This window comes from Thunnus thynnus, chromosome 15, assembly GCF_963924715.1.
Source record: "Thunnus thynnus chromosome 15, fThuThy2.1, whole genome shotgun sequence".
NCBI classification, from domain to species: domain Eukaryota; kingdom Metazoa; phylum Chordata; class Actinopteri; order Scombriformes; family Scombridae; genus Thunnus; species Thunnus thynnus.
In genome coordinates, this window is record NC_089531.1 from 28,366,741 (window position 1) to 28,385,162 (window position 18,422).

Below are 18,422 nucleotides of genomic sequence, written 5' to 3' on the forward strand. Positions count from 1 at the left end.
AAAGCGTTTTGAATTCATTACCCTCTGACTCACACCTCAGATTGGCTGCTTCTCCATAGCAACAGCAGCTGAGGCTCATGGGAAACGTGGAAATGTTCAACCATCCCACCATCCCCCCAAAAAAACATGATTTCTCAGAAACAGTTGAGTGGTCATAACATAAACCTATTATCCATGAGAGTCCTGAGGTTAAGTAAGATTGAGGATATTGTTTAAATACTGAAGTGTTTGAAGTCAAATGTCGCTCCTCTTTTGCCTGAATATCTGCCTGTGTACACCAGAATCCATTTAATTTGGTGCAAACTGCAGGTTTAACTGCTGAAGACAACTCATTTGTACTCAACCTGGAGTGCCCCAGTAGCTGAATAGTTACTGCACATGCCACATAACCACAATGTCCCTGGTTTAATTCCAGCCAGGGACTTTTGTTGCATATCATATTTGTCTCTTTCTCCCCTTGCTTCCTGTCTGCTTCTTCACTGATCCACAGCCATCTTATCTACATCAGTTAAATCTGACCTCCTCTCTGCAGGTCTCACACTGGATTTCCAATGCCGTAATATTTTGCAATAAGAATCAAGGTCACACCATTAAAAGAATACAGATGAAGATCTTGCAGGTTGGTAACATTCATTTTTGACATGCCACAATGCAAATGGTACAAACACCACACAGTCAACACACCGCACTAAGGCGAAATGTACAGTATTGTACTTGGTGTTAATGAAGACTGTGGGCTGAGTCGTAGGGTTGTTGAGGGGGAGGTGACACACACACACAGCTGTTGAGCCCACATCATGTTTGTTTTTCTGAGCCGGGAGGCAGAGTGAGTCACTACTGACCATGTGGACCTGTGATCCTTCAAGTCAACATGGAGTGCATCACAAATAGTATTGGTCTTTGCTACAGTCAAATGGACCAATTATTACAGGTAATTGGGACTCTCAGTCTATTCAATGTTGGCTTTTCAAAGTGATGTGAAGCATGTCTGACTCTGAGTACACTGTTAAAGCTCTCGCATCGCTCCACAGAATTTTCTATCCACTTCTCTGCTGACACCTCATTTTTATAATTCTTTGCATGTCCAATTCAAACTAGAAAAGCAAAGAAATTGTGTTTAATTGCTTGTTGACATGTCAGCAAGTGCTGCGACACATGTATTAAAATCTCTAATAATCTTTCTATGTTGTTATTATGAATCTAACAGTGTGCAACAGTAAATATGTTGCCATCTGAATGGAGATTGCGGATGATGTATAACTGAATGGCTGATTAGCTCTGCATTAAGATCACAACCTGCTCACAGCTTTCCCTCACAGAAAAAGGATACCAGTGTGGATCTGTTGTGACAGGAAGGGATTTAGACTTTCTTCAATCTCAGCATGAACGAAAATACTGACGTTTTAAACCAACGGCAGCACTGTAGAAGTCTAGTATATCTGCAAAAAATTGCCTTGTTGTGCAGGGAGGCAGGTCAGTGTTTTAGAGTGCAATTGGCCACTTTTGACAGTTGTTCTCATAGCAAACATGTGACTTCATAAAAAATAACTTCCCATCAAAATATGCCTGGATTGGCCATGTTCAGCATCCTGACTTTTTACATACCATTTCAGGGTGTAGATCATCATTCTTCATTTTTACATTTTTATCTTGAATTAGCTAGTTCGATTATATTATGATATGATGTCTGGATTGAAAATAACAACTTGGTCTTGGTCACATATGACAGTGTTCTTCCATAGAGACTCCTGTCAGTATCAGGTGTGCAGCAGAATGTGAGCAGTGTGTTTATTTGACAATGAAATGCACATATTGGATATTAGTGTAACCGACTTTTAAAAATTGTGTGATTGTCTGAAATTAATTAGAAACAATGTCTTCCTGCTGTTTGGCGCCTGCTGGAGGGGTGCCTGCTACAGAACATAAAAACTGCAGGAGATAAAGGGTTGTAGGTGAAAAGCAAAAAAGCTACTAAATAATACAAAATCAAATAAATAGAATGATAGTATGCACAAAATCAAAAAAAATGAGTTTGACTGTTCACAGCATTCACACTACTAAATTACATACATTCTTCTTCTGTGTGACCTGCACATATAATATAATAGTGTGACATGGCTCAGTACTATGGTTTAAATAACTCAACAACCCAAATGCAATATTTTAGTATCAGAACATTTTTAATTAACTCTATGACAGACAGCAGCTTATTGCTTTGATTGTTGTTACACATAATTCAATCATTTCTCTTTGTCCTGTCACATTATTAACTGTCTTAAGCAGTGTTTGTTCTCCAACACTCTAATTTCATACCAATAATACACAGAGGTTGCCTATAATAATTGATTCATCAGACGCTCCCAGCAGTGGATCTGGTCCTCTGGAGATAACCCTTCTGCCTTTCTGTTGGCTCCTATATCTCTCTGCATTAAAGTGCTACATAACCTTCTGTTTAAATTTCAATATTTGTATGACTCATATAATATAATGGAACCTAAAAATACCACTTCATAACTCTTTAATTATTATTGTCTGCATGAGTTCTCTCATTACTCCTCTTTCTATGTGATACAAGTTATAATTCTTTACAGTAAATAACTTTCCTGAAGTGTTTTTTTATGCAAAATATTTTTGTTGGTGATTTTAGGAAATAAAAAATTACTAACCTACCTATTACCTGCAAACTATTTTATATTACAGCTGCACTAATCAATATTTTTAAATTACCAATGAGTAAAATGACTATGCATAATGTGAAAGGCTTGCTCCTAGTGATGAACCCACAGAAAATAATCACCCAAATCTGCAGTGCCCCTTAGTGCTACACATTATTTTAGCTTCTATCAGCTCATTGTTTTAGTTTTATGGCCTCAACTTTACTGTTTTGGTTCAGTTTCACTGCTCCCATCAATCTCATTTCCAGGAGCAGCTGTTTTAAGTGAAAAAGCTCAGATAAATTCACTGTGTACTACCTGTCCAGCACCAAGAAGCAGACAGTTAGCGTAGGTTAATGACTAGCTGGTGAGCATAGTGGACCATTTAGCAGCTTAAGAGCCAAACACAGCTAGATTAGACTGAATATTAGTCTTACATTCATCATATTTGTCATGTGGCCAGAAACATGACTGCAGATGAATACTATTATTGCTGTTTTTACTGTAGGACCTTACACCTACCTGTAGGACCCCTTTTTTAAAACGGATTTCTAAGTTGAGCTGTCCAGTTTCCTCTCCAGTTGAGCTGAAAGTCAGTCATAACTACTTTGGAAAATTCACTAATATTCTGGAGAATTTAACATTTATTTCAAGATATCAAATGATTTCGAGAACTGAATGATCTTCCAGGAATAAGATCCCTCTTTGGTTGATTTGAAAAAAAAAAATCACCTGGACTCTCAGCTACTCTTCTAATTCCAAGTACCACTTACTTTCAAAGCCACAACACACTTGTGAATATTGATTCATGTGACAGTCGGTCAACTCTATGTAATTCTAACCTGAAACCTGTTCCCTCCACTTCTCAGCACTACCACTGTTTGTTTACTGCACTCAACAAGACCTCTGCATTACCAGATTGATTCCAATTGATTAGCAGGTTAACACTTTAGGGATTATTTCTCCAAGCGAATTCTGCTCACATAATTCTGCAAATGAAGCTTTTGTTAGGCTATTGATTTTCCCTCTCATGATTCGCACACTGACTGTTTTATGGTGAAGAAGTAGTAAGGGTAATTGACCAGCCCCCAGTACAGAACCCTCGCTTGTCCCTGTGGAAACACACTTTTTCTTCTCGCCTGTCAGACAGATACTCGGCCAGGTGATATCCTGTGTCTGTGGTGTATATCGACCCGCTTTGTGTGTTATTCAATCCCATTTAAGAGCAGTGCCCGTTTAAGGTGTGTGTTTTGTCTCGTGGGAGGTGGATGATCTCTGGCTGTGACAGCTGTCACCTCATACACATCAAGTACAGGTGAGACCAGTGGGCAAGTCAGGTGTTTAGTGAAGGGAAATTCCAGTTTCATAAAGCCTGAGTTTTATTTTTGTAGTTTTGATTATCAATCCTCAGTAATAAAAAATATACTAAGGGAATTTATATGATCTGAGAACCAAGCAGCAATTTTCCAGTCCAATGAGGGATTATTTCCAACATTTTTGGTCTGCAAAATAAAATGTTTAAGATAATCTGGATAACCTGTTGGTTTGTTACAACCTGACCAATCATCCAACCGTTTGTGTTTCTTGACCTGGTGTACTTTCCTGTAGCAATGTTTCCCTGTTCCCAGATTTATCCAAGTTGTACTAAACCAGAATTATCTTTTAAGATGAACTTGTGCATTTGCACATAGTGGTGGATGATATAAATTATACAAGCACTGATTACAATAGAAATATTTCGTTGATAAGAGCATTTTAAACTTAGACAAATTTCCAATGAGTTACATTTCTTGACAAATGTACTGTCAACAATGCTAAAAACTAATCCCAGGTCAAATTGGCTTCACAGCCCGGCACAGTTCCTGGGGGCTTGTTCCTCATCGAATTGACATCAGATTGTTCATGCATGCCTGCAAACAGCCATCCATTTTGTGGTCTTTGTTGCTAAGGTTGTTCCTTGGGTTGTTTACATTGTCCACTCTCATATTTTGGATCAGATTTCGGCTCAAAAATGTATGGATGTATATGGGAACCCTAACCCAATCAGAACAGAGTGGGCTCATTGGGTGGGGGGCCTTAAAGAGACAGGAGCTAAAACATGTTTCAGACGGTGGCTGAACTGAGTGGCTGCATAAAGGGCCAAGATATTCCAGTAAAGCCCCAGAATAAAAATATAGACCTATATAGACCTGAAAATGTGAAGAATATGCTCAAACTATAGAAAAATAATCTGTATGTTAAGCATAACATTACATTTTGACCTTGTAAATAGTATTTCAAGGTCCACTTAGTAGCTTTTTCTGGACCTTTCAACCTCATCTCACAATCTTCATCAGCAGATATGTTTGCTCTCAACAAACATTGTGTTTAAGATTGGATGGAAGGTGGATGAAATCAGCACAGCAGCCTGTGTTTCTGACTGAGTGCCTTCCAACAGTCTTTCAACAAGCCCTCGTGAACTCCTCCCCCAGGTGAAACCCAGCCGCCATTAGAAGAGCCACGCCATTACTCAAGTGGACTTTTAGGAAATTGATTCTTCATGGGCCAAGGGAAGCAGGTTAACAACAATGAACACTCAACCATGACTTTCACTATTCAACAAACAGAGTAGTTAACTTTATTCTACATATACACCAGGTGAACCCATGAAATGATACCCAGAATGCAGTGGGTTTTTTTTTAAATTCCTCTTCAAAATGCCCGAAAGAAGATCAAGTAACAGAAGTGTAAGTAAACAATAGGTTTTAGAGGTTTTAAATTTAGGATAGAAACCCATTTTCTATTTTACTCCTCACTATTTTAATGATGATTGAGGTCAAGTGTTTTCATTTTTACCCCTGCACCCCTCACTCTATAAGTAGCCACTTGGTGACATATGCTGCTGTGTATTACTAAGCGCCCTGGGGAAGTGATGACGGTCATGTTAAACAATTACTGTAAGCACCGCCTTGCTTATTATCCCCTAAATCAATTGCAGCCTGGTCATATAACAGCTGATATTAATCACTGATTTAATTAAGAGATTGGACTGGACATACTCTGATTGTTAAAGGGGAATAACCCTTTTTCACAGCAGACATTTTAACTTGCCCTCGTAAGAAAAGCACAGGTATTACTAATAACATTAACAAAGGCTCTGTTCAAGTGTCCGTGACAGTGAGCCGACATGAACAACACCAGGACCCTGAAACTGAAGCAGCTAAATGGAATTCAGCCATTTTTAATTTTATTATTTACACCTGTGCTTTTCCTACTGTGACATGTCGAACTGTCTGGTGTGAAAAAGGCCTATTACATATTGTGCTGTGAAATGTACCAGAAATACTAATTAAAGTCGTTCCATTTGTATATCAGAGCACTGAGGCACTTTTTTGGAGTTTTGGTGAACTTCAAGTATTGATGCACTTTGGTGAGACACCCTTTAAACATACACATTTGTGTCTTATGGGTAAGCACCATTGCTAGTTCAAACTGTATGAAGTTGATATGGTATTCCTCTAACAGTCCAAGTGTCATGTGATGTCCCTCTGTGCTCACCCTAATGGACCAACAGCCAACGTCTTACTGCTTTCTATACAGTGTTTCTGGGAGACATAAGACACCTGCTGCCCCTTCAGGCCTTTTCAGACAGACAGTAGAATAAATAACATTGATGACTTCATCTGTCTGATGGTTTTTTGTTATTCAGACACAGGTTACCTAAATGTTCGATATGGCTTTATTCAGACATGAATGAACTGTCATGGAAAAAGTCTCACTATGTGCGATATTTGGTACTTGGTGAACAAGAGAGAGTAGTAACATTGCTAGAGAACAATGATGAGTTGAAAAGTGACAATAAACTGTATATAATATATATCACAGGTTACATCAGTGATTGATTGTAAAACACTCATTTTGCATCTGAAGTATATTTTCTATGATGTGTGTATGTGTGTATACAGTATACAGTACAGTATACAGTACTGTGCAAGTTTTAGGCACTTGTTTAGATTCTTATACGTAATTCAATTCCATCAGGAAGGCGTTCGATCTGTCCCAAATTTATTCTGCAGCATGACAATGACCCCAAAAATCAAGTCATTAAGAACTATCTTCAGGAACAAGAAGAACAGGGGGTCCTGCAACAGATGGTTTGGCCCCCACGGAACCCTGATCTCAACATCATGGAGTCAGTCTGGGATTAACATGAAGAGACAGAAGCAACTGAGACCCTTACATCCACAGAAGAACTGTGGCAACTTCTCCAAGATGCAGGAACAACCGACCTGTCAAGTACTTGAAAAACTGTGTGCAGGTGTACCAAGGAGAACTGCTACTGTTTTAAAGGCAATGCATGCTCAGACCAAATGCTGCCTTTGAATCCTACTCTCACTTAAACAAAGAGCAGATACTGAGCGGCCTAGCCATATATCTACACTGTATCTTCTTGGCTAACCTATACTGGCTGGCCCCACTGGCTTGATAGGCAGTATCTAAATGCCATGGCCCTCTCACTAATCTAGTTGTCATCCCTGCTTATCTAGCTCCACTAGTCCTACAAATAGCAATAGTTATCAACTTCAGTGGCTGGCCCCACTGGCTTTATAGGTAACTTCATCTAAATGCCATGGCCCACTTGGTTGTCCAGTCACCATAACTGTTTAACTAATTTGCAGCCCTTCTGGTATAAAAAATGTTTACATGTGTGAATCACGTCATTTGACTTGTCTTACCAAAAAAAAAAAAAAAAAAAGAAAGAAAAGAAAAACATGCTTCAATATAAAGTTGTGTAAGTTGTGTGTCAGTGTAAGAGTGCAGACAAGTCAAACTCTTACCTTACCCTTTCTTCTTACCTACAGCCATGGGACAGGCTGCTGAGTGTGACCCAGACAGGCCTGTTTTACAACCTGACAGAATGTGCTTTACCTCAACAGAAAGGATATGTTGGGTCCATTTACTATCCATTTTCTAAGGTTTTAGGGGAGATGGAAGCACATCATAAGTTGCTCCTTGCCCAACACTTTTCTACGGCTAAGTTTCTTCTTTTCTACACTAATTCACCCACTGACCCTGCGCTGCCTCAGAGACTGCTCCTGCACATCTAGCAGCCTCTTCTTGTTTCTGAATCTCCCCTACAATGAGTTTCCTCTTGTCAAATCCCATGTAGGTTGTGCTAGCCCCCCACACACTAAAGGCCAATTCATGCTTTCCAAGTTCAATTGAAGGTCTGTGGACACAGACGTGTTCCACATGTATGTACTAGTAACAAGGGTTGCAGCGTGATAATTTTCCAGAGTTGTAAAATCCAGTCTGGGAATAATAAAAAACCACTGTTCAGTGTTTTTTTCTGATCAGCCTTTAAACGAAATAATCTGTTACACCAACAGGACTTGCTGGATAGTATTTCATTGTCTCTTCGGCACTTTTAACAACACACCCACACCAACACAGCCCCTTGTATTGTTTTACACAGGGCTGTTTTCAGTCTGGATGCAGCTGAAGAGTTCCTGTTGCTGAACAACAAGAAAGTATAAACAGAAAAGCGACAGCTTAATGAGAAGAGAAATACAGTACATACATACAGTATATGAGACAGGCATTTCTGTTTGCTTTTGTAGCATATGCATAGTTGGCACACTTGCAATGCATACAGTCTACACGTTCACAAATTTAGGGATGTGTGCAGACATCTGTGTGGACCGCCGTGGACATGGGCAGATGACGAAATTGACGTCACACAGAACCAACGCGGACCCTCGCGGCCATGCAGACCATGGGTGTATTAAGAGAACTGGAGAGCATCGGAGGCCAAGTACTGCCAGAGCCTATAAAACTGCCTCCCTTGGGTTGAGCATGTTTACACTGTACTCCGTACTGCTATATCCCTAGTCTCTAACAGTGTCATCTCCATCCTTGGTTATAGAGAGCTCCGAAATCTGTTTTCCATACAGGACAGCAGTGTGGAGCTCCCAGCCACCTTTTATTTTATCCAATTCAGACTTATGTCATGTTGAAAGTGTTATGGAAAGGTTACTAGGTCCACTGGGTGCATGCTTGAAAGGGGAGAACATAACACAATGATTAAACTTGTCTTGAGCTTGTCAGTTTAAATTAAGACAAAAAAAACAAGATTGCAACAGAGAGGCATCCCACCTCTATGGCTGTAAGAGAGCATTATATAAGAGGTGGACAAAAAAAAAAGAGGCTAAATTTGGATTTTAGTAAAAGATCAATACCAGCTGTCAGGCCCGTAAAGAATTGTAGACAAAAGGTATTATCCAGAAATTTCAAAGGACAACAAAAACAATGTCTATCAGAACAGAATCTGAGGAGTCAGTGGGAGGTAGGGGTTCAAAGTGGCATTTATTTTGAACAGATGCAGGACGAAGACTCTTGGTAGTGGTCTATACATTTGTATGGTGCATGACTGATAACTATCTATTTCTGGAGAAATTACTGTGATGTCTGAGCTTTGTGGGAAGCAATCAGTGCGTCAACAATCATGACTTGACTTTTATAACAGCTCTAACACCCCCATCTCTCCCCCTCACACACAGTTCATGGCTTTTGTGTTTGTGTGGATTGAATTGTTTTATACTTCCCCATGGATAATGAGTTTCATCCGAACAATGGCGACATCACCACTGAGGCTGAAAGGGGCATTACTGATGTGAGCTCTTGGCGCATCTGCCGAGGAGACACATGTCGGTGCCTTCCGTTCACAAACATGAGCTCAAAATTGTATTCATGTGAAAAAAGTTGACAAGGGAAACTAATTAGTGCCATCTTAATGCACCTTGTGACTGCAGAAAAGCATGAGGAACCTCCTTTTATTGTCACATACAGTAAAATAGACAAGAACAGGAATACAGATATTACACAGCACTTTAATACAATCTCATATTCTTAAAAGCCTCTACTCTGACTTTGAGTACCACTCTTCATCTGAGGCACTCAGAGATAATATATTAGTGGTCTGAATTAATGATAGCACCTTCCGTTTTCCGTTGTCAGAGTATATTTCTGTTTTGTGCACAAGTGACCTACTGGCTCACTTGGAGTCCTCCTGGATATTAAACTGTCTGTTAGGTTTGGTGGATTCGAGCATGAGTTCGTAGAGTTGGCCGATCTGGTCGTTCTGGAAGTCGCCGAGTTTCCCATCTGACAGATTGGCCCCGAACTTGAATGAGCTGGATTGGTCCCCCACTGATTCCAGTACCTGAGTCTGTAAGGTGTTCTTGTAGTTCTGCAGGGGGTGTGGGGGGAAGGGCGGAACAGAAACAGACCACTTTAAACACAGACAGGAATAGCAGCAGCATTTAGCACCTTGTCTTCCAACCCATCTGCATTTTCGGACCCATTAAACACATCACACAGTGTGTAGAACATATGGTTCAAGATGGATATGCATTACAAGTCAATGATTATTAAACAAATGTCTTAAAACAATTCTCTAGTTCTACTAACTTTCTGCCTTAAGAACAGAGCCACAACTAATTATTTTCATTAGTGCTTAATCTGCCAATTGTTGTCTTGATTAATTGTTCAGTCTACAGAGTATCAGAAAATACTGAAAATGTCCATCGCAATTTCCTCAAGTTCAAAGTTTTCAAATGGCTTGTTTTCAGTCCAAAACCCCAAAATATGAAACTCAGAAATGTATTTATTTTATTACATTTCCTTCCCTTTCCTATTTTAATAACATTTTTCTTATTTCATCTAATCTATTGATTTCATGTCCACTGTAATTTTCTTATTGTTAAAATCTTACTATATTATCTTATTTTGATCCTGTGAAGCACTTTGGCTGTTTTAAAAAATCCTATGCAGATAAAGCTATTATTATTTTTATTATTATTTTCTGTAACACACACACATGCACACCTTATGTTAGAGAGTGACCACAGCCTATACACCAACAAAGAGCAGTTTGTTAGTCATTGTCGTAACCGCTTGCACATATTTAATTGGCCGATGCAGCACCTTGCTGAATGGTGTTGCACTGCGTTGAAGCAAATGTTGAACCAGATTTAACTCTTTCGCTGTACTACCCTAGGTTTTTTGCCAGAGACTTCTATGTTGTCACCTCCCCCTCTCAGCTCTCTCATTGAAATGAATCAGGGGGCTGTGTTTTTTTTCAGGCAGTGCTGATGTCTCTCTGGGTTTAAAGGGTATGTATTATGCTCATTTCCAGATCTATATTTCTTTATTTTTGGACTCTACTGCAGTAGCTATGCATGAATCACAGTTCAAAAAACTTGGCCTTTTATACAGCCTCTCAGTTCAGCCTCCAACTCTTAACAGGCAGTCTTAGCTCCTGTCTTTTTAAAGCCCCCTCCTGATGAGCCCACTCCGTTCAGATTGGCCAGCTTTCCGGAAGCCTGCTGAGGGGCAGAATGTATCAGAGTTGTGTTAAGTTGCCGCTGATGCAAACCCAATATTTCCTGTTTTACTGCTTCAAATGAAAAGCTTTTAAATTACTAAATAATGAGAGACTTTTATAATGAAGAATTCAAAGGAAATTAAACATATTCTTTACCTAATTGGCAGAGCTTCATCAGTGGAACTAAAAACCAGTCAACACAGCAAAGTTTGGAGATATTTGGAGCTCTTTGTTCAGCAGTGAACTCGCATGTTGCACATGGAGCAGATGACCATGTAAAGAAATCCGTCACAAGCCGATGTCAGCTTGGGCTGAAATTAGAAAAAAACTGTCGGAAACCGAGCATTCAGAGCAGTCTGAAGCCGGTGCTTGTTGCTCCCAAGTAATAAATCTACATACGTTTACCTCATTATCTGACACTTTGGCTATGTTTAATATGAACATCCGACATTATAACATTATATATATGACTGAAAATAAGGAAAAGCATAATAAGTCCCCTTTAAGGTTATATTCTTCAATTTTTGCAGCATGGATATCACTGAGGGCAGATCTGTGCACATAGATCTACTTTTCTGACAAAATCAATCAATCAATCAATCAATCTTTATTTATATAGCGCCATATCACAACAGAAGTCATCTCAAGGCACTTTTCACATAGAGCAGGTCAAGACCGTACTCAAAATGAACTGCCTAATTAACCTCAACCCATGTCTGATGAGTCAAAGCTGTCAGTGCTGTACATGAGTCATCCTGAGCAGGTCCATGGCCACCTCCATGTGTTTCAGTTCTGAAAAGCCATCCATCAGCGGAACAAAGAGCACACAGTGAACGTCTCATGTTGCCCATTCAGAAAGCATCTTGGGTTTTTTGAACGGTCTCACTGTAAGCAATAACAAACCATTTATCTGAGAGGCTTTTTCCTGCACATAATGTAATTATGTTGAACATTTGCCAAAGGGAAATATCCCCCCTGAGGCAGGAGGGTTACAGCCTGAAGGAATACTCTAACATTTTTGGTCACACTTGTACTTTTCACTTTTCTATTCAAGGACTGATTGGAATAACCGAGGTGACTAAACGTGTGCATTCTTCTCTCACGGTTGTTGTCTCCGCGGATGTGCAACATTAACGTCAGTCTGTCATTAAGCCATGTTAAGGCCTCTGGAAAGATCTTTGACCATCACTTTGGTTTAATGCAAAGAAAATCTGATCCTAAAGTTGTTATTCTTCTCTTTGGTCTGCACTATATTTTTACTTTAAGGGGAATCCCACCAAGTTTACACACCTTGAGTCAGTTTACTAGTCACAAGGTATAATGTAAGTTGTGAAAGGTCCTCTGGCTCTGGAGGAGTTTTGTCAAGTCTGAGAGAATAACCCTGATGAAGCTGAGAGAACTATAAATGATAAACCAATGAATGGTTGAGGTTATGCATGCATGGAGATATTGCATAGCAGGACAGAGAACTAAAAAGTTGAAATAAAAATGACATAGGAAGAGAGTGTTGGGGAATTCTAAGGATATGGATGAAACCAAGTCACAATGACATAAGTATCCGCGCCAGTAGTCATGCTTAGTCTTAGCTGAAGTCATGAAGGTTTTAACTTCTAATAGCAGAGTGAGCCAATTTGTCCTAGAATATGAATAAGTAAACCGCAGGAATCAGTTTCTCCCTTTCTGTTGAGTAGAGGGTGTTGCATGTTTTACAACGAACTTGATGATTAACAGCAAAAGCTTACAGCCATTAGCTTAACTTAAACACTTTTGAAGACAGATTTGCTAAAATGTTGGTTTCTTATCCATATAAGTAAATGCATTCCCTCATCATTTCCTTTGTTCCTTACAAGAACTTCTCTCTACATCTCTTTGGGGAGAGCTTGTTTGGCCCCACAGAGCCGATTTATTAGGAGCAGGGAATTCCCATGGGTGCCTCTGAAATAACTGGATTACACACCAAACACTCAGTGCTTGTAATCTCATTCGGCATCTCGCTCCTCGTCTGTTCCTACTCCTCTGTATTTTTGTGCGGAAGCTGAGATGGAGCGGAAATTCAACTCCTCTTGAAAAAATGGAAGACATTCAAGAGAGAGTTAGAGTTGTTTGGGCTCCGCTATACTCATTTTGTAACCAGAGGGTTTGTTCCTAACAGCTGTCAAATACAGCGCTTGGCGCAAATGCCTGTGCTACAGGAGGAATGGCCCTAATTTTTAAATTGGTGGGCCTATAAAATGTAAGAAAACACTTGCCTTCAAATGTCTTCTTTTATCCGACCAACAGTGCAAAACCTTAAGATATTCAGTTTACAATGATACGAATACAGAAAGAAGCAGAAAATCCTCACAATTTGAGAAGCTGCAACGAGAAAATGTTTGATATTTTTGCTTGTAAAGTTGCCATCATTCCTGTTGGTAAAAATAACATTGTACTTACTAAAATATATACCTATGAAAATAAGACCCAAGTTGTAATAAACCAGGAACATGTGGTAAACAAAGCTACCACATACATTACACTAATGTTCTCGGAGCACGATGAATATTAATGAAACCAAAGCTATTAAATGCAGTAAACAACATCAGTCTTGGTGGATTCTTGTGCATTCTGGAAGATAATTCAGACAATGGTTTCCAAGTCACCTGAAATTTACTCGTTCTGCATAACAAACATCTACCAAAGATGGAAATACAAAATAGATAAATCTGATTTTTTTAGGTCAATGCTGATTTTTAAATTAGAGTATTAAAAATGGGATAATTAACACTGCTATATACATACATACATACATACATACAACAACATATTTCAAACTTGAGTTATATTGATATATCTGTGATAATAGGTCTTTTTCACAGCAGACATTTCGACTTATGATAGGAAAGGTGTTAATGACATGAAAGATGGCTGTTTCTATTCATGTGTTCCTGTAAGCCATGACAGTGTGACAGTGAGTCAGCATCCGCAATAATAGGACATTTATTTTATTTAAACCTGTGCTTTTCCTACTGTGATATATCAAATGTCTTGTTACGTCAATATCAGCCAATTCATCACCTTACACAGGTGTGTGGAATTAAATTACGTATTTGGTTTGAGTTCATTGGATATCAAGACACTCTGAGGAAAGCATGTGTGCAAATGTGTGTTGGTATATTTTTGATTCAAATGCATTATCCCATATTTATTAACTGGCATCTACATTTTTTCTCTTTAAAATTAATTCTGTTAGAATTCTATGTCATCTGCCAACAGGTTCGTTGGGGCACCCAAAGCCCACATGTAAAAAGCAATTACATGACCAACAACAGGTAACAATGCTATGTGGTGGTGAGACAAAAAGCAAACCGACTGAGAGTCAAAGCTCAATCTGGGTCTATTTTTGATTAGAAACCGGCCATACAGCCTGGAGGAACACACAAGTAACTGTTCCAGCTTTAATACACTTTGGCTTTTATTTTAGCTAAAGCACATTTCACCCAATCTAGTAAGTGTATCTTTTAATTCTTAATTTCTTTTGTTTTTGATCCCCAATAGCTGTTAAGTTTACTCGTCCATGTGAAAAAGTTGGGTTTGAAAGCTTGGTGATGTAGTGACTACTCACAGGGCTAGTTGCAGTTGTAGCTAGCTAGCTAGCGAGCTAACTACTTACTCTGCCTGGTTGGGCTTGTGCTAGTTAGTTACTCTCTACTGTTTTGTTTACTTCCCCCTGGAATTTTGTTCACCATTGCAAACCATTTCATTCAATAAAAAAAGGAGAGAAGGTTAAATAAAAGTGAATGGCTCTCTGTCCCCTCAAAGGTCAGCTATGTCATGGCAGCTTGCTACTGGTCAACAGCACAAATTCGCAGATCAACTTACACCAAAGTTGAGCTTGACATGCAAAATCAGTGCAGATTTACTTATTTTACTTTTTTTTTTTTTTTTTAAATCCTGGACCCTTTTCTTTTTTGACTTCAGAATCAAAACTAGAAATGCTTTCTCTTGGCCTGGGACCAGAATCCATTAACACAAAACCTTTTAAAGCTCTGGCCATGAGGGTGTCTGTTTGCATTGGGCCAGCAGTGAAGTTCAGGTCCCCATTCATTAAGTATGAGTGTTTTGTTTTTTTTTACACCTAAATTTAATGGACAACCTTCGCTTTTTGTTGTTTTGGTTTGGCCGATGAGCCAGCAATTAGACAGAGACCATATTGTCATTTCTCTGTACACAGACATGAATGTTTCCCAGTGGTTTTTGTCAAACTAAGTTTCCCTAGAAATTATTCCATTTGAAAGACAGCCAAGGCAGTGTGTAAATATGACAAAAGCCTCTCGTCCTTGTTTGGGACCAATTTAAATGGACTGTTGGTTCTAAAACAATGCATATTGATACAGTGAGGCTTAATGAAACCGACTGCCTTCTCCCCACTGACTTAACAGCTACCGCAATGACAAAGAGTCCTCTCAGGATTCCAGCTGCAATCACCATCTACTTCATTAGAGAAATTACCTGCAGATGGGTGATTTACCATCCCCCAGCAGTCCATAATTGTGCTGGAAAACATTGGCTCGCCCCCATAGTGACATAAAAAAGACCTGGCAGGCTCACATGGTTAAGATTATATTGATAACTGGAGGATAAGTTGCAAATGTACTGATTTCCATCAGCACATGAATCTAGATAGGGCCTCTGAGCCTTCAGTAAATTTGAGATTTTACAGTCATTGTGTTCTAACTCAGATTACAGAAAGCTAACTTTAGGCCTGGGTAGGCTTGTCATGACAACTACTTTTATTGGTCAATATACTGTCCCAGAAATAATTGTGATAAACGATATTATTGTCATTTTAAGACCATTTTACAGTTGCAGTTAACATGGTAACACCAGTTCAAATAAAGTACTGTTACAATAAAGTTAAATAAAGTACTGTTATAATAAAGTCAAATAATAATAATAATAATAATAATAATAATAATAATAATAAAGTTAAAAGTATTGTGATAATGAAATGAATCAAAGCAGACCCACTGGTGCTTTTATTCTTAAGCATCTGGCTCATTTCGGGCAGACATGTTGGTGTAATTGCTGCGAACAGCTTGTAAAAGATTTCAGTCAAATTTTATTTGTTTATATATATATATATATATATATATATATATATATATATATATATATATATATATATATATATATATATATATATACACACACACACACACACACATACATACATACATACATACATACATACATACACACACACACACACACACACCGGTAGCCCCAGGGCCTACAGCGATGTATGTTAAAGCGCTCCTGATCATCTGCTACATGAATTAGTAATTTTTAAACTAAGGCCAATTATAAATTAAAATTAAGGATAAATAGTTGCGCCAGAGCAGGAGAATCTGACAGAAACAGCAGGCAACTGGATTCTCTCCTCTTTTCAAAGTGATATTTTCTGACAGACACCTGACCAGTGCAGAGACGTCTGATGCATCAGACTGTCCTGGCAATCACTTCCCAATACGTACCTGGACAGGTGGGGCTTACAGTCACAGGTTGTACTTACAGTTTAATTCCAGAGTTCTCATTCACTCTTTCACTGAGGGTGAGAACACTGGTTCACTTTCCCTGTTACAAAAGGTTCACAGTGATTGTGCAGGTAAGAGTGATAACCACAACTCTGATTCCAGTACACAAGCACTTCCAACAGTCCTCTGCTGCTATCTGGCTGTTTACTGAAGCTACTCTGCCATCATGTGGTGATCAACTGACACTAACAATGCACAGATAACCAATGCTGCAGACTATGCAGTGTTTTACTGCATATTGAAGCCTGTATTTAAGACAACTTCACTAACAGCATAAAAAGATAATACATATGTTACATTTAACATAAATAGCAAGCCTTTCACACAGACAAAGCCCTACATTTACAACATGGCTTTAGGGCTAATTAAACTGATAATGAGACAATGCTCATCAGAATCTGATTACTGATCCCCTCTGTTTTACAGTTTTCTATCATTTAGGGAAATAAAGTGGTAAGAGTTTATTTTAATTTTCTAATAAATCTGCTTTGTATAATCCTGGAAAGAACTATGGAGTCTAGTGCTAAAATTAGGGGATATTAGAGACAAGTAGCTCAGTTATTGGGCAGTATTCAGAAAAAATTCCTTGAGAGAACCTCCCAGAATTTAAATAAAACTAAAAATGTCACCAAACAGCTAATTCAACAAATAAAATATGAGGAGTCTGTAAAATCCTGACACCTACTGACAGCTCTCTTGCACAGGGGGACTGTCATGCTGAACTCGCTTATAAAATCTCCAGATTTAAAGCATCCTTACTAATCTGCAAACGTGGAAAACTCGTAGGTCACGACTTCATACAATCAAAGGATTTATAAGAGTATTGTGGTTCATTCGGGATATTTAAACCCATTAAAAAACTCTTCAGTTTCTGCCGCCCACCACATTTGTAGAATGAGATTTAGATAACAAGGCTAACCAGAAATGACTTTAATGACACGATACATTACATTGTGGGAAATGGTGTTTTGTGATAAATTCATTGCAAAACTGAAAGAAAGAGCGACTCCGTGTGAGGTCGTCAGTAGTGGCAGGTGTGTAACAACAACGTGCATCCAACATTCATGTGAACTTTAAAATGAGAGTTGTTTGGTTGTGCTATGTTATGTTACCTCCCACTCTGTCATGAAGTTCGTCACCTCTGCGGCTGATGCATTTTTATGTCTTCTGAACTCGTCTTTCACATACTGGTCACCGAGGGCTCTTAAATCTATCGGCAGGAACCGGTGCAGGACCAGAATCCTCTTGTACAGTGAGCGGACTCTGGAAACATGGGCCGGGGCCGCCATTCTCTAAGTCCGTTTCTAACAGCAGACGTTTAAGTTAAACTGTCCTGTGATTTAAAAGACTCTGACACACATTATGGCAGTTAAAGTTATCGACAGAAACTAACATTCACAAGGGCAGTTATTTAACACATGTCCTTGTTTATGCCGGAAATGAATCATATCTTCTTCTGCCTCGGTTTTATTGGCGGTTAGCAAAGCAGCTTAAAAGCGCATCACCGCCACCTGCAGGACTGGAGCAATAGACAAGAAAAAGCTGCAACTACGCAACTATACAGTACTCTCTGCTAAACTAGTAAATTAAGTAACTTTTTATTTTATAAAACATTTCATTGAGTTCTGTCAAACTTTTAGACAGGTGATGATGGTTTGCTTCCACTGGTTAAGACTGTATAAAAATAGGCCTTTATATTACACAAAGGTCAAAAGTCACAGATGCTGTTACCACACTTTTTGCATAATGGAACTGTGTATTTACTGTTGGCATAGTGGTTTAGTGTTGCCAGCTTGACAACTTTCTCACTAGATTTGGTGACCCCCCCCC

At 38.9% G+C, this 18,422-nt stretch overlaps 1 protein-coding gene across 1 annotated transcript; it reads right to left on the reverse strand.

The window, feature by feature from the left end:
- Positions 1-9,450: 9,450 nt before the first annotated feature.
- sdhaf3 (succinate dehydrogenase complex assembly factor 3) lies at positions 9,451-18,037 on the reverse strand. The gene is made up of 2 exons (XM_067611642.1): positions 17,705-18,037; positions 9,451-9,882 (listed from the first exon to the last, which is right to left on the reverse strand). The coding sequence occupies exons 1-2, from the start codon at positions 17,879-17,881 to the stop codon at positions 9,688-9,690; spliced, it is 372 nt and encodes a 123-aa protein (XP_067467743.1). The 5' UTR covers positions 17,882-18,037; the 3' UTR covers positions 9,451-9,687.
- Between the last annotated feature and the right edge of the window lie 385 nt (positions 18,038-18,422).